This window comes from Delphinus delphis, chromosome 2, assembly GCF_949987515.2.
Source record: "Delphinus delphis chromosome 2, mDelDel1.2, whole genome shotgun sequence".
Classification (NCBI taxonomy): Eukaryota; Metazoa; Chordata; class Mammalia; order Artiodactyla; family Delphinidae; genus Delphinus; species Delphinus delphis.
Window position 1 is genome coordinate 1,205,658 of NC_082684.1, and position 26,155 is coordinate 1,231,812.

General features: G+C 63.8%; 1 protein-coding gene across 2 annotated transcripts; it reads left to right on the forward strand.

The window, feature by feature from the left end:
* Positions 1 to 17,355: 17,355 nt before the first annotated feature.
* Positions 17,356 to 24,854, forward strand: NUDT14 (nudix hydrolase 14). 2 transcript variants are annotated; one of them, XM_060003177.1, is made up of 5 exons: positions 17,356 to 17,511; positions 20,535 to 20,578; positions 21,174 to 21,238; positions 21,440 to 21,677; positions 24,550 to 24,854. In XM_060003177.1, exons 1-5 carry the CDS (start codon positions 17,431 to 17,433, stop codon positions 24,788 to 24,790), a joined length of 669 nt encoding a protein of 222 aa, XP_059859160.1. In that variant the 5' UTR covers positions 17,356 to 17,430; the 3' UTR covers positions 24,791 to 24,854. The 2 variants fall into 2 exon arrangements, with proteins under 2 accessions (XP_059859160.1, XP_059859161.1); XM_060003178.1 differs by lacking the exon at positions 17,356 to 17,511 and adding an exon at positions 20,245 to 20,437.
* The last annotated feature ends 1,301 nt before the right edge of the window (positions 24,855 to 26,155 follow it).

Sequence of the window (26,155 nt, forward strand, 5' to 3'; positions counted from 1 at the left end):
GCCACCAGCCTGGACCTGCATCTTCCAGGGCCGCAGCCTGCACCCTCTCCGCAGCACCACCGTCACCATCACTCCTGGCCCGGCCCAGCCCAGCCTCTGGGACGCTGACAGAGACACCATGCAAGCACTCTCCTCCCAATGGCCACCTTCTGCACAGGCCCAAGGGGCAGCTGTGTCAGGGTGATGCCTGGGGCCTGGCCACACCCCCCGGCCCCCTGGCTGTTCCACCTGCGCTCCTGGACCCCTTGCCCTTCTCCAAACACCTGGCTCCTCCTTGTCTCCAGCCTGTGTCTGGGCCACTCCCTCTCCTGGTGGGTCTATCCCGTCCTGTCCTGGCAAATGCAACACAAGTGTCACCTCCCCCAAGAAGGCTTCCGATGGCTGGGTCAGGGCCCGCTCCTGGGCCCTGCAGCCTGCGAGTGTCCCTCTGCCTTGGCTTTGCCCACCCTGTATCACCCCTATCCTGGGGAAGGCTCCCACCGGGGCAGGGGCTTGCTGAAGGCGGGGCTTGCAGGCTGGGGATGCCAGGAAGTAATGGCAGAGCTGCGGGCTGGACACACACAACAGGAGGCTGCTGTGGGCCCGAGCTCCCCAGATCCCTGCTCTGCCTGGGGCCTGCCAGGCTCAGAAGTGGGCCGCCTCATCCTGCCGGGAGGAAAGAGCCTATCTCAGTTCTCCCAAACCTCTAGGCCTTGCCCCTCTCAGCCCCGCTCCTCCCCTGCAGGTGGCCAGGCTTCTTCTGGAAGATGCTGTGACCCCCTTCCCAGACGTACACACACCCTGCCACATTCCCTGACTACAGTTCTGTGCCTGCCTCTTCACAGAGCCTCCCAGACTGGGGGGGATGACCTGGTGCACCTGGGCCCTCCAGAGCCAGCGCGGGACTGACTCCCGACCTCAGCTCCACGGCTCGGGCCTGGGCAGGGGCCCCCGCTCGTCTCTTGGAGCTGGCTCTCAGCGCCGGGCCTCCGCACACGGAGCTGCACCATGTGCACCATGTGTCCTGGTGCCTCCGGAGGAGGGGTGCCTCAGGCAGGCGTGCGGACCAGGCTGCCCCCGGAGCACAGCGAGCCGCCCGCGACCCTCGCAGAGAGCCAGGGAGTGCGGGGAAAGCCGGCCGGGCCGCCCTCCCGGACTGTTCCACCCAAAGTAGGCGAAGGAAGCGCAGCGAGGCGCCGACTTCCGACGCTTTTAGAGGGGAAAACGCTTTCCAGAGCTTGGTTTCGTTGGCCCGCCCAGGGCCCGCGGGCGCGCCGGGCCGGGCAGGGGGCGGGGCCAGAGCCGCTTGGAGGGGCGGGGACGCTCCCCGGTGAGTTCCCGGATTGGTCCCCGAGCGGCCGGCGGGGCGCGCCGTCTCCCCATTGGCCCCCAGTCCGCGGGGCGGGGCCGCGCCAGCCCTGAGCTCCTGCCGCGGATCCCGGAGCCGGTCAAGCTTGCGGAGCCGTCTTATCAGCGCGGGCAGCTGGTGGCCTGTCCGTGCGCGAGCGCCCCGGCCCAATTCAATGGCCATTGTCCGCCGGCCTCTTTGTTCAGGAGGCGGCCACTTCCTGAGGGGCTGGGCTGGGGCTGGCGGGCAGGAAACGCTCTGAGCTGAGGCCCAGACACAGAGGCCGTCCGAGCCCGGGGTCAGAGGGGACGGCCACCTGCCCGGAGCCACCCTAGGCTCGCTGTCGGGGCCTCCGAGCCGGACCAGGGGACGAAGCTGGGCTCAGCTCAGCCCTTTCCTCTGGGTCTCAGTCTGCCTGTCTGCAGGGTGGGTGGATGAGCCAGAATGTCCCCTCCTGGGGAAGACTTGGTGGGGGCTGGGCTCGTGAGATCAGATCCTGTAGAGCTGGGGGAGGGGCATGGGAAGGAGGAGAGAGACCCTCGGGCAGAGGGGTGCTCCTCCCAGGTCTGGGCTCTTCCTCTGATCCCTGGCAGGGGTTGCAGGCCTGAAGAGGTTAAGCACAGCACCAGGCGGGACTCAAGCTCCGGAGGGTGGAAACCCAGCTCCCACTGCTCCCCTATAGAACGAGAGGAGGAGCCCACTGGGACTCCAGCCGGGAAGCAGGACTGTGGCCCGGCGGGGGAGTGAGGGAAGCAGGGCCCCCGCGCTCCCCACCTGGGCCACGCCGCCCCTCCCTCCTTCACCTGGGCTCTGCCGTGCAGTCCTGCCCATCGTGGACAGGCCGTCCACTTGGGGCCACACCAGGCCTCCACTTCCGTCGTGCCCTCTGCCCCAAGGTTGCCCGTTCACCAGGCCCCGTCAGTCAGCCCAGCGCAGCTCTCTGGCTGGGCCTCAGTCACATGCTCACCCACAGCTGAGAGCGGGGTCTGGGAGGGGATGGGAGACGGAGCTGGCCCCAGAGGCACGGCGTCCCGTCCTCACCATGCCAGCCAAGGCGCACGCGGCCCAACTGCTGCCCGCTCTCCCACCACACAGTGCGGAGCTCTCTGGGCCAGCCCCCAAGCCCGCCCCTCTCCCCAGCGCCCTGGAACCTGCTGCGGTTCCTTCCTCTGAACCCCCCTGTGGCCCATCCTGCAAAACCCTCCCGGACTCAATCCAACCCAACCAGAAAAAAATCACTGCGGGTATTTCAAATGGCGGGATTTAACATGAGGAGTTGGTCCCAGAGGTCTTGGTTGCCTGAGGCCAGAGGAGCCCAGGGTACAGTTGTCACCCAAAGCCCACCATGGCTGTGTCCCCGCGGGGCTGGGCTGCTGGCCGAGCCCCTCTGCAGCCTCGGGCAAGCCTCAACCCCTCTGAGCTCAGCTGTAACACCGGGGTTTGCGCAGAGACTTGAGGTGTCAGATGGAGAACACCCAGCGCAGTGCCAGGACATCGTAGGTGCTGTGCAAAGGGCAGCGAGCGTTCACAAAGGGCCTGAGCACCCACCAGGGAAAGCAGGGAGCTGTGCCACCCTGGAGGCTCCTTGGCTGGAGGTCACAAGGCCCAGGAGAGGCGGCAGCGGCTTGAACTTGATCCCATGTGAGAGGCCAAGTGGGGAGCTGATGTGGACGAGATCCTGGGGGGAAACACCTGTGAAGAATCAAGTGGGGGGCCAGACCCCATGCAGGGTGCCTGCCCCCGGGGAAAGCAGGAGAGGCAGGAGGCCCGGCAGGAGGGGCCGCAGGCTGCTGTGTGGCTGCAGGAAAGGGCCTCTGCACCCCTGCCGTGCTCCGTCTCTCCCTCGTGGGCAGGCGGCAGCCGTGGGCAGCGAGGCCTTGGCGCCAAGGCCCCGTGCATCTGGAGGGCAGCAGCCGGGCCACCGTCCACCAGCCTCACAGCGGGATGTCCTAGTGAAGCCTCATCTCAGCCACACCGTCCCAGCCCGCAGTGGTGTCATCGATGCCTGCATAGAAGGGCCGTGTGTCCCCAAAGCAGGGCGGTTGGTCCCACCATCTCTGCGTTTTGGGCCCTGAAGGGGAGGAAAGTATGAACCGGAGCGGCCCCAGAGCTCCAGGGAGGGGGTCTGGCCGTGGTGGGGTATGGGTGTGGGAGTGGCAGGAACCTCAGGCGAAGGCAGGAGGGTGGTCGGCCAGGGCCTCCCCCAGGAGAGACCAAGAGGCAAGTGGCCACAGGGCGGGGCCGTGGGCCGGGCTGCTCGCGGTCACATGAGTCCTTGTGCCCTGGGGACAGAGAAAGGTTGAAACATGGAGGTCAGGGGAGGGCCCGACAGGCTGAGTGCCCTGGAGGACGCATCAGAGCTGGGAAGCAAGGGGAAGGGGGGACCAACAGGCAGCCCTGTCCTCAAGTGTAGAGGTGGGTGGGGACAGCGTCCTCATCACCCGGCCCAGAGGACTCCTCAGTGTGAGCCTGGGCCCAATGCTCTGTCCCAGGTGCCGGTGCCCTGCTCTGCGCCTCCCCCGTGCCCCACAGTGGGGTGCCGGGGTCAAACCCCCTCCACCGAGGTCCTGCCCGCAAACCTCTTCTCGAGAAGGGAAAGACCCCAGGGGTGCCCTCAGGATCCTGTCCCCACCCTCCAAGGAGGCCAGACATTCCCTGAGCTCTGGGTCTGACCACCCGGGCCACCCAGGGCTAACCACTGAGCTTCCTCATATCCAGGAATGCCCCCCAGGCCACCCCACCCTCTTCACCCAGAATATGGAAGGAGCCCAGGCACTGCTGCCGCTACCCCTCCCTGGAACCCGCTCCCCTCCACCCAGTACCATGGCCTGCCCTCACCGTGGCACCCCGTCTGCTCTGCCCCTGGACCCTCTTCCCCTGAGCAGCTCTCTTCATGGCCCTCCTGACTGGCTCCTGCTTAGCTGTTAGCACTCTGTCTGAGGTCCCCTCTTCCAGGAAGCCCCCCACGCCCTCTCCCAGCCCTGCTGCCGCCTGAACAGCTCCGGGGCCTCTGAACATATCCAAGCTGCTGGGGCTGGAGCTGAAGCTCGGGAAGGCAGGGGCTTGGAGGACGGCGGGTGGACCCCTCACCTGGCCCCGGGGCCCCAAGGGGTGCAGGGCCCTTGGGGCACCTAGCCCTGGCTGACTTGGCTAGAAGCTCCTCTTTGTGGGAGGTCTTGTGTGAATCACCCCTCAGGCGAAGGCACAAATGCAGGAAGTCGCCATTCTGTTAAACTCTATTTTCTCCCACAGAGGGGAAAGTCTGTCACACGAAGGGCATTGTTCCCGGGCTCGTGCTTTCCGGGCGGGCTCAGCTGCAGTGGGGCTTGCGCGTTCCCGGGGCTCCTGGCGGAGCTGTTTCCCTTCGAGACCCCGGGGCGCCTAGAGGTTGGGAATGTGGGGCCTCGGTCCAGCCACCGGTGCAGGGCGACGCCGGCACGTCCACAGGACGGTGCACGTCCAGGAGCAGGCCCTGTGCGGGGCCAGAGCGAGGTCAGAGCTGGGGTCCCGCGCGCCGCCGCTGCGCTCTCCACCTGCCTGTTGGCCTCGGGGTCCGGCCCAGGCCCTGCCCCAACTCCCCCTGCCTCCCCAGAAGGGCCCCCCAGCCGCGCCCTGCACCACCGGCAACCTCTGAGACCGGCCAGGGGACTCTGGCCAGTGGGCCCGTGCTGTCCCACGGCCCCAGCTCAGCTCATCTCTGGCCTGCACGGGCCACTCTGTCCTGGGGAGACCTTGCCACGGCTGGGGGTCTGAGAGTCCAGACTATGCCGTGCCCCAGGGGGAAGCGGGGGGCGGGCGGGGCAGGCAGCCCTCACATGACCACACCCCCGCCCCGGGGCCACATCGAGTCCCACCTGGGTGCGTGGGCCACGGTGTAGTGAAGGAGCAGTGGTGTCGCCTGCATGTCGGCTCAGCTGTACGCGGGGAATGGCCGGTGACCGAGGGGCCGCCACGGGCACCCTGGGCGGCGTCAGTAAGGGTCGTGGACAGCAGGCACCCCCTCCCCGCATCCTGGGGGACCCCAGTGAGGAGTCTGGGCACCTGGGGTGCAGGTGTAGGGCTGCCCCCAGCACTGAGCCCCAGATTAGCGCCGGCACAGGTGGGGGGATGGGCAGGGGCTGAGGCCGGAGGGCGCGGGGGCTTTGGGGGCTTAGGATGGGTGGAGGCAAGCAGGAGGGGCTGGGCTGCTGGTCGAGGCCCTGGTGGGCCCTGCGGGCAGGGTAGGGAGAGGGCCCCACCCCTTGGTCCTGAGCACCTCTCCCAGCTCCGCAAGCTCTGTGGTGGAGCCCGGGCGTCCAGGCCGAGGTGGAGAAAGAAGCCACGGGTCCGGCTGTTCTGGGCGGAATGACTGACCGGACGGGGCTTCACAGAGAAGCCCAAAGGGCAGGGGCTCAGGAAGCCGGAGGCAGGAGCCAGGGCTCAGAGAGAACCGAGAAGAGGCACGGACTCGGGAGGGATGAAGGGCCACCCTGACGACACAGCGATGGATGGAGAAGGATGGGGAAACAGCAGCAGGTTCGCGATTCCCAGAAGGAGAAAAGAGGCGGGGACTCTTCTGAGACACAGAGTCTGAGGATTTGCCTTCATTGAAGATGAGGACTCAGGGCTCCAGTGGTTAAGCCTCCGCGCGTCCACTGCAGGGGCCGAGGGTTCAATCCCTGGTCAGGGAACTAGATCCCGCATGCTGTGTGGGGTGGCGGAAAAAAAAAAAAGCTGAGGACTCGGTGGGGAGGTCCTGTGATGTGTTTCCACACTGCCCCCTCCCGCCCGTCCCCGGGTCACCTAGGCCCCCCACCCCCGTCCCTCTCACGCCTCCTCCAACCTGGCTGTTCTGAGTAGATCCCAGGCGTCACTTCACACTTCAGCTGTATTCCCACAATGTAGCTACAATGCCGTCAGCACAGAGAACCTCTCAGGTTCCAGGCTCCTGGACGCTGCTAGGAACGGCGTTTGTACAGTTGGCCTGATGGAGATGCACACAAGGCCCACGCGTTGCGACCGCTGGCACGCGTCTTGAGCCTCTTCATCCTCAGGTTCTCCCTCCCGGCTGTCCTGAGTTTGCCCCGACCATATATCTTCTGTGGACCAGGACTGGAGTGTGGTCCTTGTGGAGGTGGTCGCTCATCAGTGGTTCTTCAGTCAAGAGGAACGAGGCTCTCTGCTTGTTTTTTTGTGGTGCTTTTTTTTTTTTTGTGGTGGTTATTATACCTAACATAAAATTGATCGTTTTAACCATTTTAAATTAGGAGACAGCAGGATCCAATATTTGTGAGATAAACAGCAGATCAAAAACATACAACATGTATGCAACTAAAAACATAACCTCAGAGACTTCCCTGGTGGTGCAGTGGTTAAGATTCTGTGCTCCCAACGCAGGGGGCCCGGGTTCGATCCCTGGTCAGGGAACTAGATCCCACATGCCACAACTAAGGAGCCCATCTGCCGCAAGTAAGGATCTGGTGAGTCGCAACTAAGGAACCCGCCTGCCACAACTAAGATCCGGTGCAACCAAACAAATTAAATAAAATAAATATATTTTTAAACTCAAAAAACAAAAAAAACCCATAGCCTCAGAAGACAGAAAACAATAGGTGACAACTGACCCAACAGCGGTGGTTGGAGATGGAAACCCTCCAACTCGCCTCTCAGACACTGGCAGCTCAAGCATCACAAGCAAAGTTGTGGACTGTGTGGATAACACAAGAAATAGAAAGAGGCACACTCTTTTTTTTTTTTTTTTTTTTTTGCGGTACGCGGGCCTCTCACTGCTGTGGCCTCTCCCGTTGCGGAGCACAGGCTCCGGACGCGCAGGCTCAGCGGCCATGGCTCACGGGCCCAGCCGCTCCGCGGCATGTGGGATCTTCCCGGACCGGGGCATGAACCCGTGTCCCCTGCATCGGCAGGCGGACTCTCAACCACTGCGCCACCAGGGAAGCCCGAGGCACACTCTTTTCTAGTACAAATGGGACATTCTCCAAATTAACATATATTATTAGGTCCCCAAAGAGGCCTCAGAATGGCTTGAGAAGTGAAAGCAGCCACCCTGGAGGTAAGTGGACAAGGAATCAGTACCTATGAAGTGCTGGAGGAAAGTGATTTCCAACCTAGAATTCTATACCTGCCCGAGCTATCATTCAAGTGTGAGGGTTTCGTAAAAACTTCTCAGACATGCAAGGTGTTGAAATGTATCTTCCACGCATGCGCTCTGTCTCAAGCAGCTACTGAAGGATGTGCTCCATCAAAGCGAGAGTAAACCAAGAACTAGACCAGGCGAACGGACCTCCAGCATCTAACTCAGGAGCGGGGGGAGGTGAGTGCACAGGGGGTTCTGAAGGGAGACGTCTGTAGGACAGCCGCGCCCCTGGGACCGTCAGCCACCCCGGTCAGACAGTGTGATGCAAGAGATGGCACGGCGGGGTTATCTGAGGATGGGGCTTCCCCAGGAGTGTCTCCTTTGGCCCATCTGACCTGTGCCAGAGGACTGGGAGATGGCCCTGGTGGGTTCAGAAGCAGAAATACAGGACAGCCCAAGCCCCAGCCAGATGCCCCGCCTGTGGGGGGCCTGGATATCCCTAGGTCATCAGTGTCCCTGCCCACTGATGGCCCCAGAACAGTTCCTAAAAACCCTCAGGGAGGCTGAGGCCAGACCTGGACCCCATGGCTCTGCTCGGCTTCTCTTCTCCTGGTGCCTCCAGGTGAGCTTGGTCAAAACAGAAGAGACTATAGCTCGGGGGACACACACCGAATGCTGACAGGTTCAGAAGAGGCAGTGGACAGTCTACCTCGTCTGGAGGAAGTTACTTTGCTGGGGGCAGGGTCCTCCCCCTGCAGCTTCCCGGCCACCGGGAATGTGCTATATTCCGTGGCCTGGCTCTTGTTCTTTAAACTGTGCTTCATACGAGGACAGTTTTCATTCTCTTCTGCATGCGCACATTCCCCGTTTCAGTGTTTGTGGATCAGTGGCGCTCCTTCCCATGGCAGTGAGCCAGCAGGATCCCAATAGAAAGCAGGGCAGTGTTCCCAGCAGGAGGGAAACCACGCAGGAGTGGGTCAGCCGGCAGAGAGGAAGTCTGGACGTAGGCGATCTGGAGAAGCGAGGAGAGCTGCTCCGTCTGGGCACACGGGGAGCCGCGCAGACCCCGAGTCTCTCCCAGGTGACTGCAGACCCGATGCCACCCCAACTCACCCTCCTGCCATTGGTTTTGTCACACTTGTTCTAACATTTGTAAGGAAAAAAGTCAATGATAAGTAAGTTAATTCTGAAAAAATGCCTGTAGAACCAGGCATCAAAACCACAGCACTGGTGGGCTTCCCTGGCGGTCCAGTGGTTAAGACTCTGCACTTCCAATGCAGGGGGCCTGGGTCCCATCCCTGGTCGGGGAACCAAGATCCCACATGCCACACAGTGAGGCCGAAAAAAAAAAAAAAGCCAAACCAGAGCGATGAGACAGGCTGATGCTGGTGCAGCCGTCTATGGAGGGTGGCGGGGTAGAGAAGGAAGCTTGAAGACACACCCCCCCGGGCGTCCACAGGTCACTCTGCTCTGTGCCCAGGCCGGGGGCCCAGGGCTCCCCTTTGGAGAGAGACACCAAGAGGCCCACAGAAAGGACCCCCCAGCACTGAAACCTGGGGGCCCCACCGGGGAGCTGGTTCGACAGTTTGCAGCACGGCCCCCCCAGTTGACAACACACCCACCCAGACACAGACGGGGTGCCCCCAGCTCCCGAATTAAAGGAAACAGAGAGAGTGAGCGTGGGCCAGAAAAACCCAACTGTACCCACAGTCGGGTAGAAGACACGGAAGGGGGAGAGAGAACAGCTCCCATCAGGTTAAAAATACAACGGGAGAGGGCGTCCCTGGTGGCGCAGTGGTTGAGAGTCCGCCTGCCGATGCAGGGGACACGGGTTCGTGCCCCGGTCCGGAAGGATCCCACATGCCGCGGAGCGGCTGGGCCCGTGAGCCACGGCCGCTGAGCCTGCACGTCCGGAGCCTGTGCTCCGCCACGGGAGAGGCCACAACAGTGAGAGGCCCGCGTACCGCAAAAAAAAAAAAAAAAAAAATACAACGGGAGAAATATGGAAACGGCAGATGGACTGAAAGATAAAACTGAGAAACTCTCCTGTAAAGACAAAGAGACATAAATAAAGAGGAAAGTTAAGAAAATTGGGATCGTTCCCGTAATCGAACATCCAACTAACTGGAGTTCCAGTCAGAAGAGAGAAAATGGAAGGAAAAAAACGATCAAAGAAACAATACGAAGATTTCCCAAACGGAAGGGCACCTGTTTCCAGACTGAAACGGTCACTGCCTACTTGGCCAGGGATTGAGAAACCCAGGGTATTACGGAAGCTGGGGACCCAAATGGCTGCAGAGGGAAAGGAGGTCCCCACAAATGGTCAGGGACTAGAAAGGCACGGCGGCTCAGCGGCCAGCCTGGCGCTGGAAGCTTCGTCGTGGGAAAATGACACTCCTACCAGAATTACCCATCTGGTCAGGCATCCATCAGGGTGAGGGGCTGGTGACATTTCCACGCACGTGAACATCCTCCCTAAGCAGCTTTCACGAGGCATTTCGAGGACAAGAAGGACATGCACCAGCGAAATGAGGAAGGGAACCAGGGACGGGGAAGCATGGGGCCAGCGGCCTGGGGCTGGAACTCACCTGGGAGATAGGAGACCCCTGGGTCCTGGAGGAGGAAGCGCCAGCCCAGGGCGAAGGGAGGAGGGCCCCGGGGAGCTGCCACCAAGACAGACCAGCTGCAGGACAAGCGGGGCGTTGACCTTGGCGGGGGCGACAGGTTCTCCAGAGAGACAGAACGCACATGTGATGTGTGTTACGTGTAGAAGTGTAAAGCAGGCCGGATGTATGCACCCGTCGATTGTGAGGAGTTGGCTCACGCACTGTCACGGAAGCTGACAAGTCCCCAGGTCGGCAGCGGGCCAGCTGGAGACCCGGGGAGCCGGACGTGCGAGGTCCTGCCTGAGTCTGTGTCCAAAGGCAGGAGGCCGCTGTCCGCGCTGGAGTCCGTCGGGCCAGGAGAGCCGATTCTGCATCACTCGCTTCTGCTCTGTTGAGGCCTCCGGGACTGGACGAGGCCCACCCGCGAGGGGAGGGCACCTGCTTGCGTCAGACCACCCGTTCAGATGTTACTCTCAACCGGAGACGCCCAGAAGAAAGTCTCACCAAATACCTGGGCACCCGTGGCCCAGCCAAGTCCATACATAAAATTAAACATCACAGAAGGAAAGGAGGAGAAGGCAGGGGTTAGATCAGGAAATCAGAATTACCTGTGGCAGGAAGGGTAACCAGAATGCACTTCAGATGCTACGGGGTCCACCCTCTCATCAGGGACAGTGACACCCGGCACTGACTCAGCTGGCGGTCCTGAGGGGGACGCACTGGGAGAGAAGGAAGGGGACGTGCGGGTGTGGAGCCCTCCAGGGCCGCGAGCCTGAGGCAGTGGCCACCTCTCCCATGTCCACTCCCTCCCTCCTCACCTCCTCTTCACAGTCCTAGCCTGGGGTTGGGGGCATTCACCCTCCCTGGCGTGTGCTCAGGGAAGGCACTGTGCCCCCCACAACCTGGCCCAGATCTTAGAGGTGAAAGGTCACTGGTCCTCACAATGGGGGCTTCTGGGCAAGCGTTTCCTCCTAATTTGCAAAGAGACTCTCCTCCCCTTTACTGATGCCACTGCGTCTGTAGGTGATGCCTGGGCCACAGCAGCCATGTTGAGATCATGAGGTTGAGTAGGGGCTGACCTGCTGTGCCAGGGGGACATGCTCTATGGAAGGCTTTGGGGCCTCCTCCTTCCAGACTTCTCGTGGGAGACTGCCGACCCCACGCTGTTGGAGCTATTCTGGTGGCTCTCCTGGCTGCCTGTGGCTGAGCTGGCCTGACCAACGCAGTCAGAGAAAAATGCCCACAACCAATAAATCAAGAAATGGCCACGTGAGCAGAGACGCTTGGAGGAGAAACATCAAAAGGATCAGCCTGAAGGCTTGACAGTGGCCGCCTCTGGGGGGGTCGGACTGTGGAGAGGGCTGGGCTGGGGGCTGGTGGTTTTGTGTGTGAGTCTTGCACTAACATTGAACGTTCCTCTTTTTCCTTTTGCTGTGTATGTGCATCACTTTGAAAAAGAGCAAAACACTCAAACCAAATGAAACTAAAACTCCAGCACAAACAAGAAACACTTAACCACCACTAAAGCTCCCTAACTCAGGTGAAAGGAAAAGCCTTCTTGGGACTTCCCTGGTGGTCCAGAGCTTAGGACTCGGTGCTCTCTCCGCCGTGGCCCGGCTTCAGTCCCTGGTCGGGGAACTAAATGCTGCGAGCGGTGTGGCGCGGCCATAAAGAAACAAGAAAAGGCTGCCCCGGGTGCCCAGAAAGATCGGGGGTTGCATGGCCCCTGCTTTCTGTTGCTGCCCCTGGCACCCCCCTGAGGACCTCAAAAGGTGAGACCTCTAGCCCCAGAAGGTAGCCTTACTGCGCCTGGGCCCTCAGCCCTTTGCTTAGCATGCCAGACCCACTGGTGCCCAGCCTGGATACCCTTTGCTCCTGGCTGCAGAGATGCAGAGGGTAGGGTGCCGCCCCTGCAAACACAACACTTGGGGGCAGCTCGTCATCAGTAACCAGGTGGCGTGAATCCAGCCCCCTGCCAGCTGCCCCAGGCCCTCTCCTCCTCTGCCTACTCCCTGCTTTTGGGGCATCACTATTCCTCTGGACCTGGTGTCTGCTACACCCCTGTAGCTCACCAGTGTCACCCCTGGAGCCCCGCCCAACCCCTCACTCGGGCCCCGTCCTCAGGCTTCCTCTGCACCCACTTCTGCCGCCAGCCAGCAGGCTCCCACGCCCACGCCCCTGACCTTGACCCTCCCCGACTGCCCCGTGGCTCAGCCTGCGTCCAGGCTTGCGTTCTGTGCCTGTTTTGGACGCCCAGCCCGACTCCCCCGCTTCCCGCTGCCCGCCAGCCCCTCCGGTCCTCACCACCCTCCATCCCTGGGGTCTGTCACATCAGGAACTCCCTGACCAGTATCCTCACCCCTCTGGACCCACGGGCTCCCCGTCACCCCCTCTGGGCAAAGGCTGAGCCCTGGAGGAAGCCGATGTCCACCTGTCCACTTGCCCAGGCTGCTGGCGCCGCCCGAGGGCCTCCTCCAGCCTTGTGCCGGTAGGAAGCCCCACTCACCAGGCGACCGGGACTCCAGGCCCCCGGCCCCACGGGGTCCACATGCAGCCGCCCTCTCCACCCGCCCCACTCTTGGCAGATGACCTCGTCCCTGCCTCCTACAGAGGAAGGGGAGGCGGCGGCCAGCAGGAGTTTCCCCCCGTCCTGCCAGGGCCCAGCAGACTGAATCCCACCCGGGACCCCGCCCTGGCTCTCGCGTCCACACCGTACTCCCAGAACCCTCGAATGGGGAACCTTACACGGCAAAGACCCTGAGGTAGGGGGATCCAGGGTCATGGGGAGGCCGGTGTCGTCACGGGGTCCTTGTGGGGGACGGCAGGGGGGTCAGAGTAGAGATGTGACAGCGGGAGGCAGAGCCCTAGAGAGAACAGGACTGCTGGCCGCTGGCCGGGAAGGTGCAGGAGGGGCCTGGAGCCGAGGCGTGCGGCCGCTTCCAGCTGTTAGAGGCCAGGAAGGGGTTCTCCCCGGAGCCCCCGGGAGGCAGCCCTGCCCGTGCCTCAGCTCCAGCCCAGGGAGGCCGCTTCGGCTCCCGCCTTCGCGGCTGTAGGACAGCCAGTCTGTGCCGTCTTACGTCGCCAGGCTCGCGGCGGCCTGTCCCGGCAGCCCTGGGGCCCTGACGCTCAGGGTGAGGGTCTCCAGCCCGCGCTCACCTCTGAAGGCGGCTCGGCGGGGTCTCCAAAGCCCCCTCGTTCCCAAACCCAGAGGCGGGTTTTCAGAGGCTCCTCGTGGCTCGGGCCCCGCCCCCCCGAGCTGTCCCCCAGCCAGCCACCTCCGCCCGCACCTGCCCCCACGGGGCCCAAGGCCAGCCACCTGCACGCCCCGCTCTGGACGACGGCCCAAGTCCCTCCACTGGCCTCATGCTCCCCCGACCGGGCGGCCACAGCGCCCTTCCAGAGGTAGAGCCCAACCACTGCGCCCCTGTCTGGGACCTTCCACGGCTCCCAGTGCCCTCCGAGGGGCCCAGCACAGCCTGCTGGCTGCCCCGTGGGCTGTGGCACCCTCTTCCATCCTGTCCTTCTCGTCCTCCTGGATCCTCGGGTCTCTGCGAACAGCGCCTGGTCAGCGGGCCGCCCCGCAGCCCGGCCCCCCTCGACCGTGCCGTGTTCTTGTCCTAACACCCTCCGAGCCCCACTTCCACGCTGCCCGCCCCCAGCGAGCCCTCCAGACACACGGCTGAACTCCCTGTGCCTCTGAGGAACGCCCCGCCAGGCCTCACTCCAGACCCCCACCGTGCGCCCTGTCCCCAGGCCCATGGCTAGGCTGCAGGGGCCTGGTCCCGACCTACCACAAAGGGCCCCGGGACTGCAGCTGACGGGGCTGGTGTCCACGGCCAGCGTGGAATGCTCCGGAACAGTCTCACTGATGTACTTTTCCTTCTTTAAAAAAAGTGAACTGAAATTCACATCACCTTAACCGTCTTACCTTGTACACTTCGGTAGCACTTAGCACACTCACAGTGTGTGTAACCACCAGTCTCCCTAGTTCCAGAACATTCTCATCACCGGAAAGGAAACTGCCCCATTAAGTCACTCACTCCCTGTTCTCCCCTCCCCCAGCTCCTGGCAGCCCCCAATCTTTGTCCCTGTGGATTTACCTACTCTGGACGTTTCATATGAACGGATCATAGAACGTGGGCCTTTCGTCTGCCTCCTTTCACTCAGCATGACGTCTTCAAGGCTCCTCAGTGTGGCAGCACGTGTCAGAATTTCATTCCTTTTTTACAACAATTTTTATTGAAGCAGACTTGATTTACAGTGTTGTGTTACTTTCAGGTGTACAGCAAAGTGATTCAGTTACACACACACATACATCCACTCTGTTAGAGTCTTTCCCACGTAGGTCATCACAGAGTGTTGAGAAGAGTTCCCTGTGCTCTACAGCAGGTCCTTATTAGTTACCTATTTTATAAGTAGTAGTGTGTATATGTCCATCCCAATCTCCCAATTTATCCCTCCGCCCCATCCCCCTGGTAACCATAAGTTTGTTTTCTACATCCGCGATTCTATTTGTTTTGTAAATAAGTTCATTTGTAACTCTGTGGGGTTTTTTTGCCTGCATTGGGTTCTCATTGCTGCACGAGCGGGCTTTTCTCTAGTTGCGGCGAGCGGGGGGCTGCTCTTCGTTGCGGTGCGTGGGCTTCTCATTGCAGTGGCTTCTCTTGTTGTGGAGCACGGGCTCTAGGCATGTGGGCTTCAGGAGTTGTGGCTCGTGGGCTCAGGAGTTGTTGCTCGTGGGCTCTCAAGCGCAGGCTCAGTAGTTGTGGCGCACGGGCTTAGTTGCTCCGTGGCATGTGGGATCTTCCCGGACCAGGGCTCGAACCCATGTCCCCTGCATTGGCAGGCAGATTCCCAACCACTGAGCCACGAGGGAAGTCCCTGTACCATTTTTCAGATTCCACACATAAGTGATATCATATGGTATTTGTCTTTCTCTTTCTGACTTACTTCACTCAGTATGGTAATCTGTAGGTCTATTCATGTTGCTGCAAATGGCGTTATTTCCTTCTTTTTTATGGCTGAGTAATGTTCCACCGTATCTAGGTACCAACCTTCTTTACCCACTCTTCTGTCATGGACACTGAGGTGCTTCCACGTCTTGGCTATTTTAAATAGTGCTGTGATGAAAACCTTCATTCCTCTTTACGGCTGAGTCACATCCTCCCGTGTGGCTAGACCACACTGTTTATCTGGTCATCAGCTGATGGACACGGTTTGCTCTGACCTTTTGCTATTGTGAATACTGCCAGTATCTGTTTGAGTCCGTTTCGAAGCCTTGGATAGACACCCGGGAGCAGAATTGCTGGGTCACCCAGTAACTCTATGTTTAACTGCCTGAGGAACTGCCAGGCTGCTTCCTGCAGGGGTGGCACCTTGCTGACCTTCTGAAGGCACACACGTTCTGCAGTCTACGCTGCCAGCTGTCTCAGCCTGCATCAACGTCAAATGCTACTTCCCCCCAAATGTGGGCAAAACGATGCTCTGTGGAGCTGCTGGTTCTTCCCTGCATCTGAGCTGCAGCTTCACGGGCCAGCCCAGCCAGTGGGCGGAGGGGCTGGGAGCAAGGCTCCTCCTTGGTCTGGGCCGCTGCTGTGCAGGCTCTGTGGCTGGTTCCCATTTTCACACAAACACAGGAGGAAATGGCCTGTGCTTGAGGGAGGGAGCACACCCTGGGTCCCGCGTGTGGAGGAAGAGGCCCGCCTGGCTGTTGGGCAGGATGGGGCCAGCTTCCAGGATGGGCTCTCTGGTGGGTGCTCACTCTGGCCTCCAGGACACTATGTGGCCAGGCCAAGGCTGGGAAGTGCACTGCCCTACAGAGTTACGGGGGTGATGGCTAGTCTCTTACGATGGCCCTTATAAACCATGTGTCCCAGGTCTCCTACCCTTGGGAAGTACCCCCCCCACCGGAATCTGGGGTGGCCAGGACTTACTTTCTGGCCCATAGGACGCAGTGCTCTCAGACGTCCCGGGATGGGTCGTGAGAAGCTTGGCCCCGTGACCGTGGGCTGGGCAGCTGCCATGGAATAGTCCCACTACTCTGAGACCGCCATGCTCCCAGGAAGCCCCAGCCGGCCACACGGAGAGGCCACGCTCGGGGAGAGGGCCAGCCAGCCACCCAACTAGGGCAGCAGACATCCTGGACATGCATCCCTCAGAAGATCCCACCCCAGCTGCTACCTGACCACACTGCAGAGAAGCCCCCAGGGGGAGCCGCTCAGCTGAGACAGGGCCATCCACACACCAAGACAGAGAGGAACAAAGGGGGGCTTTAAGCCACGAATTTTGGGGGTGCTTTGTTACACAGCAATGGATAACGGGGACATGGGAGTCCATTTCAAGCCCACTTGGGCTGTCCCCCCTGGGGCCATAGTTCAGAGAGCAGGTGCAGGTCAGGGCTCGGCTGCCCCACCCCACCATTTGTGCCTGTCCCTGGGGAGGCAGTGGCCGCATTTGAAGCAGGTCCTTGGGATCCACATCCAAGCAAGGAGGGGGCCCTTCCTCAGCAGGGAGGGGCTTCTTGGGGGAGGGAAGAGCACTTAGTTCCTGCCGAGGTGGAAGAGGGGCAGCCCCACAGACAGCGAGTGGCAGCTCCTCCCAGTGGGGCAGGCGGGGCAGGGGGACAGTCTGGCCCAGGCCAGCTCCCCGCCAGCCCGCCGGAGCCCCGCGGGGAGGGCCTGGCTCTGCCTAGACCCTGGTCCCTCTCCCTTCCCCACTCAGGCTCCTCTCACCTTGCCCTCTCTGAGAGCCTTCTCTCCCTCCACCCAGGGGCCCTAGAGGTGTAGACACTCTCCCCCCACCACGGCGCACGCAGGACCCCGTGCGCAGCCCCGAATCCACCTCTGCCTTCCTCCTCCCGGGGCTCGGCGGCGAGGCAGCTGGGACCGCCAGCTTCTCTCTTCAGGGCCCAGTCGCTCCTTCCCTGGAGGCCCGCCCCAGCCCCGGACGACCCAGTCTCCGGGTATGGTCGGCCCCAGTGGGGGAGGCGTCCGCTCGGCTCATCCCCCCTTCCCCCAGAGCTGCGCTGCGTCTCCCTCCCCCCAACCAGGACGCCCAAGTCACCCCCCGACTCCAGCACCGGCGGTCACCTCTCAGCCCGTCCCCTCCAGTTGCGCCCGCCCCGCCCCGCCGCACGCTCGGCTGACCCCCTCCCTGTTGCGGGGCCCACCTGGCGAGCCCCCCTCCCTGCTCACACCCTGCGCGACTCCGGGAGTGCCCCGCGGTCACGAGCCCCCCACGTGCACGGGGACCGGGTCAGGTGCTACCTGCGCGCTGGGCCCGCCCTCCCTGCTCGGCGCCGCCCCGCGCCGCCCCGCCCCGCGCGCACCGGGCATGCCCAGAGCCCGGTGACACGCCCGCCCGCTCGAGTCCTGAGCGGACCCTGCCCGCGTCCGCCCCGGGCCCGCGCTACCCCGCGCGCCGCCATGGAGCGCATCGAGGGGGCGGCCGTGGGCCGCTGCGCAGCCTCGCCCTACCTGCTGCCGCTCACGCTGCACTACCGCCAGGTGAGCCTGCCTTCCGCGTCCTCCGCGCCTTCCGCGGCCTGACGCCGGCCCCGGACCCCGCCCACGCGCCCATGGCCCCGCCCACGGCCTCGTGCCCCCGCCCCGCGGACCCCGCCTCCTCGCCGAGCTCTCTGCCCGTGAGTCCGCGTTCGCAGAGCCGTTGAGCGTCCGGCTCTGGGCAGGGACACCTCGGGGGACCACTCATTCCTCCAAGGAGGCTTTGCTGGGCCCCGGCCCTTTTTTGCGGTGGGACATGTTGCGCGCCCCGGGGATCAGGGAAAGCTTCCTGGTGGTGGTCTCCGTTCTGGGCAGAGGAGGCCGGCGATGGAGCTGGTGAGCCCTGGGGAGCCTCTCCAGGTGGGCTGCCTGCCGGGGCGTCACCTCCTCCTGCCGGCCCGGGAAGGGAGTGCAGGACCACACCGCCTCCCGTGGCGCTGTGCAAGTAGTAGGCTCACAGGAAACACTTGTTTGTCCAGTTCGGGCCCCCACCTTTTGCTTGCCGCTCCACCGAGTTCCTCCACGCCATCCAGGTGAGGACTGCACTCCTCCGAGTCTGGTGCAGCCCCTCCCTGCCCCCTCAGTTAGGACAGGTGGTGCAGGTCTTTGGCGCCCCTCTGCCGGGCTGTCCCTGGCCTGCAGCATCCTGTGACCCGCCCCCTCCTCCCCAGGCCCATTACTCTCACTAACCTGTGAAGCCCTCTTGACGCCCAGCCTGACAGAGGCTGCACTCCAGTGTCGCCTCTCCCTTGTCGCTGCTGTCCCGTTGGCTCTAGGGGACAGGGAATTCCTATCCCCAGGATGGACCCAAGTTGGCAGCACCGGCTGGGGCAGAAGCCAGGGTTGGTTGAGGGCAGAGTGCAGGGACACGGAGGTTGCTGGCCTTTCCCTGGTGTTGGCCTGGGGCAGGGATGCCTAATTGTGGCTGCACAGCCTCCAGGGGCTGGGGCTCTGGGGCCAGCAGGTGGGCACAGGGTGATCCAGGCACGTAACCGCTGTGGCCTATGGCTGTGGCAGCCTCCCCCACCTCCTGTGGAGTGTGGATGGGTGCTGGTAACTGAAGCTGAGCCCATGCGGGCGGTAGGCTGCGATGCACACAGGCTGGGGCCGGGGTGGTGTTTCCAGGGGCCATGGGACACTGGGCTGGGTGGTGAACGTCACTGCGGGGCACCTGCAGCCTTTGGTCAGTAGGCACCCATGGCCAGGGGAGACCTGGTAGATGGACAGACAGACCAGCCAGAGGCAGGGCACCCGCGTGGCTCTGAGGGGGAGGGGCTGTGTTTAAACTCCAGTCCTGTACCTCCCTCCCAGGGCCCTGGAAGATGAGCCAGGCCTGGGTCCTGACCCTCTGGGAGGGGCTGGCTGGGCCTCAGTGGGCCCCTCTGGACCTTCCCCTGCACCCTGCCTTGGCTGGACCTGAGGGTCTGACAGATGTTTTGATCTTGATCCAAGAGGGTACCTGAAACCAGCACGAGATGACACTCACCCTGGGGGAGGCAGGGGCACAGCTGGCACGTGGCAGACTGGGGGGCAGGCCTTCCCCGGAGCTCGTCCCTGGGGGGTGGCTGGCCCTGGGGTGGCCAGATTGCAGGCAGGCCCAGGCTTGCCTCTTGGGGGTGGTGTCTCACAACGGCCTCCCGGGCAGCCCGACCTGCACAGGGCAGGCCATCGGCTCTCCCTCCTGCTTGGAAACCGGGGCTCCTGCCCGTCCAGAGCACCTCCGCCTTCAGGCCCAGCTCAGACCAATGTCCCCAGCTCCCCTCAGACCAGCATGCGGGCCTCTGCCTGTCAGGGCCCACTGCTGGGAATGAATGCCCTTTCTTTTCTATGGGGCCTGGTGCAGTATCACCTCCTCCAGGAAGTCCTCACACAGGCTGTTCCTTAGTGTCCTTCCTCTTTTGCAGCCCCGGTTGCCCTTTCGGTGTCTCTGGTGCTCAGATCCATGTGTGTTTCATGGCTCGGACGGGGCCTCAAGTGTGGGGCCAGCAGCTCGCCAGGGCGCAGGGCTGACCCAGTGGCTGAGCAAGCCGGTGGTGGGTGTCCACAGGGCTGGGCTCTAGGGCCCCAGGGCCAGCCCCATCCTCAGAGACCCCTTGGGGAGGGGTCAGGGCCAGGCGGAACAGCCCGGAGGACGGGAGCCTACCTCACCTAGTGGTGTCCCGCTGGCAGGGTTCTGGCCCCTCGTGCCCCCTGCCGGCTGGAGCCCCGTAAGCATGGGTTCTGGCCGCCCCCGGTGGTGCTGGCCCAGGCCCCGGCCCCCCGCACTGCCTTTTGTTCACTGAATGCTGCTCAGAGCCCTGGGAGCTGCTGGGATGGGGCGTCCAGGGTCGGGGAGCAGGGGGGTGGAAGGAAGTGACAGAACAGCAGGACCACAGGACACAGGACAGACAGCCCGAGACAGAAACCGGGCCGGGGACAGGGTCATCCACTGCCCAGTCATCATCATTGAATCGTCACGTCCTGCGGGCTGAGATTCTGCCCGGCGCGGGCACACCCTTCCCCAGCTGCTCCCGGGGCTGCTGCGCTCTCCGGAGGCCCGCCTGCCCCTCCTGCCCTCCTGTCGCCCTTTGTCCAGTGGCCCAAGGGAGCTTCAGCAACGAAAACCTGATCTCTGCTCTACCCGCTTGGGACCCCTCCTGCCCCTCGCCCTGACTGTGAGGACATGTCACGCCCGCCTCTCCCCACACCCCCGTGGCCCTTCCCGCACTTGGCGGCAGCGTCGTCTCTCTGCAGCTTCTCGTGCTCACCTGTGCTGGGTGCTGGCTCACGCTGTGCCTGGGACGCCTTCCCACCCTTTGGCCCGGTTTTCCGCCTCACCCCTTGAGAGCATCAGGCTGTCCTGGACTTCCCTGCCCACCCTGGCGGCTACGCCCTGCCCCACCCGCTGCAGCTCGTCGCTCCCGAGGGGCCCGGGGCCACGACTGGCCGGGTACGGTGGGTCTGTGTGGCCTTCTCGCTCCCTGGAGCACCTCCACCCGCGCTGCCAGCCCTTCAGCCCTCCCTGACCGCTGCCCCGCCTCTTGCAGAATGGTACCCAGAAGTCGTGGGACTTCATGAAGACCCATGACAGGTGAGGGCCCAGCCTGGCTGGCCGCCGGGGAAGCCCCAGGGTGATGTCTGCAGGGACACCGGGCCCAGGGGCACAGAGCCCCACCCGCCTCTGCGTGTCTGAAGTCCCCACTTTCCCTGTCGTCTCACTGAGGGGTCACCCGAGGCCTGGAGCCCGAGCTGGGTCCCAGCTCAGGCCACCTGGACCACCTCTTGGACCTGAGAGAAGCTGCCCAGGTGCCCTCGCCCCGAGCGTCGGAAGCAGGGGCTGGATGGCAGCGTGGCTTCAGGAGTGTGGCTGGCGGCAGCCGGCCAGCAGGGGCCACGTGTCCCGTCAGTCACCCGTCCTCAGCTGCTGCCACCCCCGGCCTGCCCAGCTGCCCAGCATGTCCTTCCCACCCCCCGGCCCCCGTCCTGCCAGCTGGAATACAGGAGGCCTGGGTCCTAGCCTGACTGTGTGACCCTGGCAAGCTGTGACCCGTCCTGGGCCTCAGTCTGCCCACCTGAGCAAGGGACACCACCTTCCTGGGTTGTGGAGGAGAGGAGGTGGGCTGGGCCCCCAGGGGGGTGAGGTGAGGGGGCTGCTTCTGTGCTGAGCTGGGTCCCTCCCCCTGCAGTGTGACCATTCTCATGTTCAACTCTTCTCGAAGGAGCCTGGTGTTGGTGAAGCAGTTCAGGCCAGGTGAGGCGGCCCAAGTGGGGTGTGGGGGGAGGGGAGGCCTGCAGGCTCACGTTCAGGCCCCTGGTGTCCTAGGGTCAGAGTGCAGACGTGGGGAGAGGGCTCTAGAGGAAACTGAGGCCCGGCAAGGGGGTCTGGCCAGAGCGGGTCACGTGGAGCTGGCCACCACAGGGCGGTGACTGCGGTCTGCCTTCCCCCAACCAGCTGTGTACGCTGGCGAGGTGGAGCGCCTCTTCCCGGGGTCCCTGGCCGCCGCGGACCAGGACGGGCCCCGGGAGCTGCAGCCGGCACTGCCTGGCTCGGCAGGGGTGACATACGAGCTGTGCGCCGGCCTCGTGGACCAGCCCGGGCTCTCGCTGGAGGAGGTAGCCTGCAAGGAAGCGTGGGAGGAGTGCGGCTACCACCTGGCCCCCTCCGGCCTGCGCCGGGTCGCCACGTACAAGTGAGTGGGGCTGGGCCCGTGGGCCTGCGGGGCTGGGGAAGGGCCGTCTGTTGCCAGCGCAGCCCAGGGGATGGGACGAGCTGCCTGGGAGGCAGTGAGCACCCAGTTCCCAGGGGTGTGCAAGCAGGGCGATTGCTCCTTGTTTTTCAACCTTCCCACGCTGGGGAAGGTTGGACGGAACGCACCTCAGGGCGTGATCTGGGCTGGAACCCGGGGCCCTCGGGGCTAGTCCTGCAGCCTGCTTGGCCCCGTGCCCTCCACCGCGGCGGGGCCGCCCGGCTCTGCTCCGGGTGGCAGCTGCTGCCGACAGATGCCTCTACTTCCTGTGGGATTAAGCGCCGGGCGCTGGGGGTGGGGGTGAGTCACAGGTCTGCTCTGACAGCGGCTCAGGGGCGAGGGAAAGGCCAAGTCCTGGGCCGGGGCTGGGGGGCGAAGTGCGGCCCGCCCCCGCCAAAGCCCGCCCCTCATTCCCCCCGGCCCAGGACAGGATGTCGGGGTGCAGCCCAGCCTTGGCCTGAGGATGTCACAGTGGGTCCCTGACCTTGGTGAAGTCCGGGGGCAGCAGGAGAGTCTCACGGTGTCGCCCGATGCCGAGCCGCGGAGCCGCCCTCCTCGGCCCAGCAAGGGGCCGCTCAGTGTTGGGCCTGGGCCCCCTCGGCGACACCCAGGGCCTCGTCCAGGCGCCCCCGGCCTGGGAACTCAGGCCTGGGATTTCTACACCAAAGAGCCAGACATCTTGGTGTGAGGGCCTCAGTTACCTGCGGGCATCCTCCGCGTGGCTGGCCAGTGGCCACGTAGCCTCTGAGCCTTTGGGCTGGCGGTCCGGGGGGTCGGGAGGATCCAAGGGGCCTGACCTCGGGTAGGGGGTGAGCCAGCGGGCAGGCCAGGAGGAAGGCAGGTGGAGGTGCCTTGGAGGGTTGGGGTCCCCCGAGCGGGTGAGTCTGGGGGGAGTCCTGGCAGAGGCGCTGCATGGCAAAGGCTCAGGGGCAAGGGGACAAGTGGCCCTGGCCTCTGGGCTACGGCCTGATCCTGAGGGTGCTGGGTGCCGAGGAGGGCTCTGGACAGCGAGTGGCCTGCTCAGACTGCACTTTCGAGGTGAGGGTGGCTGGCTGTGCGGAGGCAGGGCCGGACGGGGCTGGCGTGGAGGCCAGGGCAGCTCTCCCTGGGAGCCCGGCGGCGGGCTGCATGAGCCGGAACTTGTGCTCCCCTGGGGTGGGGCCCACGGCTTCCTTCCGTGGCCCCGGGGGGAGCCAGGCCACTCATCTGCCCGTCCCAGGTGACAAGACCCAGTGCTCGTCTGAGATCCCCCAGCTGAGGACGTGTTTGAGTGAGCAGGGAGAGGCAGTGCCCGGCCTGGCCGGGCACATTCTTCTCGGCGCCGGTGTCCGTCACACGCCGGCGGAAACTGGGACTGGAAACCCCACAGACCGCTGCTTCCATCAAAGGCGCAGGCTGTAGCTGCCGGCGGAAATGGGCTGTCAGGAAGGGTCCGAGGGAGATAAGGGGCGGGAGGGTGGAGGAAGCAGCTGGGTGAGGTCAGTCTGGGTGGGGCCCCCGCCTGGGGGTGGGGGGCTTGGGGAGTGGGAGGGAAGCTCCTCCAGCTCTGCTCCCTGCCCCATGTGCAGGGCGCACCTCGGGGCCGCGTCCACCCTGCAGGCCCCGGCTGGCCTCAGCTAACCTCCTGGGGTGGCCTGGGGTCTCCCTGATCCCCTGGACGTCTCCCCAGACACCCTCTGCCTCCCCTCTCCCCCAGCAGACCACGCTCAGCCCTCCCCTCCTGTCTGTCACCCCGTCCTCATGGCCAGCTGTCACCATGGCTGCCCACTCGTTACCTCCCCCAGCACCGGTCTGGGCCCCTGCCCTCTGCCTGGGTGCCTGTCCCCCTCCTGGTGGCCAGAAGCCCCCTCCTGGCCACCACCTAGGGAGGGAGGGGACTCCTTGACAGTCCTCTCCAGCCTGTGAACCCTGGTCCTGGCCCTGGGGACCGCGCCCCACCCCGCCCAGAACAGGCGTCCTGCGGGTGCCCACATGGGAGTGCTCGCAGACCCAGGCTGCGCCGGCCCGAGCCCCGGCTGCGACCCGGGGCCCGCTGTGTGGGGAGAGGCCTGGCTGAGGCCCAGCGTGAGCAGAGTGTCGGTGCGCAGGACCGCCCGCCAGACTCAGCGGCTTCCAGCGACGCCCATTCACAGCCTCGCGGTTGCTGGGGGTCGGCAGTCGGCTTGCCGCGGACTCGGCCCACCGCTCAGGGCCTCGCAGCCTGACCGCCAAGCTGCGGTCAGGCGTCGGCCAGGCCGAGGTCTAATCTGGGGCTGAGGCTCGTCTTCCCAGCTCCCCGTGGCTGTGACTGAGGGCGCTGTCTCCCGCTGGCTGTCAGCCGGGGGCCCGTGGTCGGCTCCTAGCCCATAGGCCCTGGCACGTGGCCCTCTTACAGCATGGTGGCTTACCTCATCTTCAGGTGTCTCTCTGACTCTTTCCACCTCTGACCCCTAAAACCGGCAATGAAGAGCTTGCCTGACTACGTCAGGCCCACCCAGGATCACCTCCCTTTTTGATGAACTTAAAGTCAGCTGATGAGGGCCCTTAATGACATCTGCAGAATTTCTCCTCCATCACCTGACCTAACCTCATCACATGGGAGCCTAATCACGGTGGGAGGTCACATCCAACATGTTCCTAGGTTTCCCCCACACTTGAAGGGAGGAGATTACATGGAGTGTGTACACCACAGGGGGGAATCTGGGGGGCCAGGGGGCATCCTGGAGCACTGCCTACCAGGGGCTGGAAGGAGTGGACAAGAGAGGGCTGTGGAAGGGGCAGGGCTGGCCGGTGGGGCCTGTGTGGATGCCTCAGCAGGTGCTGTCTCGACCCGTAGGTCTGGTGTGGGACTGACCAGCTCCAGCCAGACCATGTTCTACGCAGAGGTGACAGATGCCCAGCAGGGTGGCCCAGGCGGGGGCCTGGCGGAGGAGGGCGAGCTCATTGAGGTTGTGCACCTGCCCCTGGATGGCGCCCAGGCCTTCGCCGATGACCCGGATGTTCCCAAGACCCTCGGCGTCATCTTTGGTATCTCGTGGTTCCTTAGCCATGTGGCCCCTGGCCTGGGTCCCCAGTGAAGCTCCAGGCGGTCTGGACGAGCCCAGTTCTGGACACCTGCTCCGCAAACCTAATAAAGGCTGGTGTAGCTCTAGCCTGTGTCTACCGACTCCGAGCTGTGACCATGGTGGGCTGGGGGGCGGGGGGGGGTGCGGTCTCCGTGAAAGCCCCTCAGCTCCACCGGGGCAGAAGCCTTGTCTGCAGGTTGTGCAGGGGGCAACTGGGGGTTGGCGGCTGGCAGAGGGCTAGGCCAGGCCCTGGGTAGTGCCCCAGGCTGAGTGGGGGGCAGGGAGGATGGTGCCGTGCAGTGCCACTTCTGGGGGTAGGAGAGGTTGGGGACGGGCTCAGCCATGTCAAGCGCTCGGGGCCCACTGAGTACTGGGCAATGGATGGAGCTGTGGCCTTAGGAGTGGTGGCTGCGCCAGCCACGTCAGGAGAGGGTGTGGACAAACCCACAAGGCACGTGCTCCCTGCTTCTGGGGCCAGTGAGGGGTCCCCTCCGTGACTGGGGCTCTCAGGAGCCCTGTGTCCCCTGTGTTGGTGATGAGGTCTCACTCCACCTGCCAACCTGTGTGTGGGGTAGCCTGAAAGCCCCATAGGACCCCTGCCTTGCACACCGGCACGCCCTTGGGGCCGCAGGAGGGCTGGATGTCTGCTCAGCCAGGCACCGAGTAAGACCTCCGTACATAACGGGTGGGCTGGAGCCCACCGTGAAGAATGTGTGCTGGTCACCATGGTCATGGGCATGTGTGGGCGTGGCTGGGCCATCAGTTGGGGATGAGGGCCTGGCCTGAGGGCCAGGCAGGCTTCTTGGAGGGAAGGCCGGCCTGACCTCTTCTGAGGGTGGTGGCCTGGCCCGGCCTTTTCCCAGAGGCCCCCAAATCCTCTGGTCAGCCCCTTGGGCAGTGCCCTAGGGGATGGGATGGGGGCAGCCTGGGTCATGGTCCACTGACCCTGGAGCGGGCAAGGGGATGCTGCCCGGCAGGCAGGTGGGGACTGGGGAGCTGGAGTGACCGGGAGCTTTGCCGTGAACCTGACTTTGTGCCCTGTGCCCAGCGTCCCCTGGGACTGGGCCCTGGGCTGGAATGCTAGAGGATGCCAAGACAGGACATGCTGCCCTGGCTTCCGCTGAGACCCTGCTGTCAGGTGGGGGTACTTCCCCGGGGCTGCGGCCACCCTGCCCTCCTGTGCCCCCAGGCAGGCGGGCACTTTCCTTCCTGCTGGCCTTCGGAGTGTGTGTGGCTGAGCCCCACCGGGAGTGGCTCAGTGCCAACAGCCCCCGAGCCTGGCATTCGAGGCTGCCTTGGGACAGCTGCGCCCAAGGGGCCCACTCAGGCAGCATCACCTGTATGCAAATGCCGGCTGTGACCCAGGTGGGGCCATCC

Coding starts and splice junctions, on each gene's coding strand:
- NUDT14 (XM_060003177.1), top strand. CDS start 17,431: ATGGAGCGCATCGAGGGGGCGGCCGTGGGCCGCTGCGCAGCCTCGCCC. Junction 17,512..20,534: donor TCACGCTGCACTACCGCCAG/GTGAGCCTGCCT, acceptor CGCCTCTTGCAG/AATGGTACCCAGAAGTCGTG. Junction 21,239..21,439: donor GGTGAAGCAGTTCAGGCCAG/GTGAGGCGGCCC, acceptor TCCCCCAACCAG/CTGTGTACGCTGGCGAGGTG.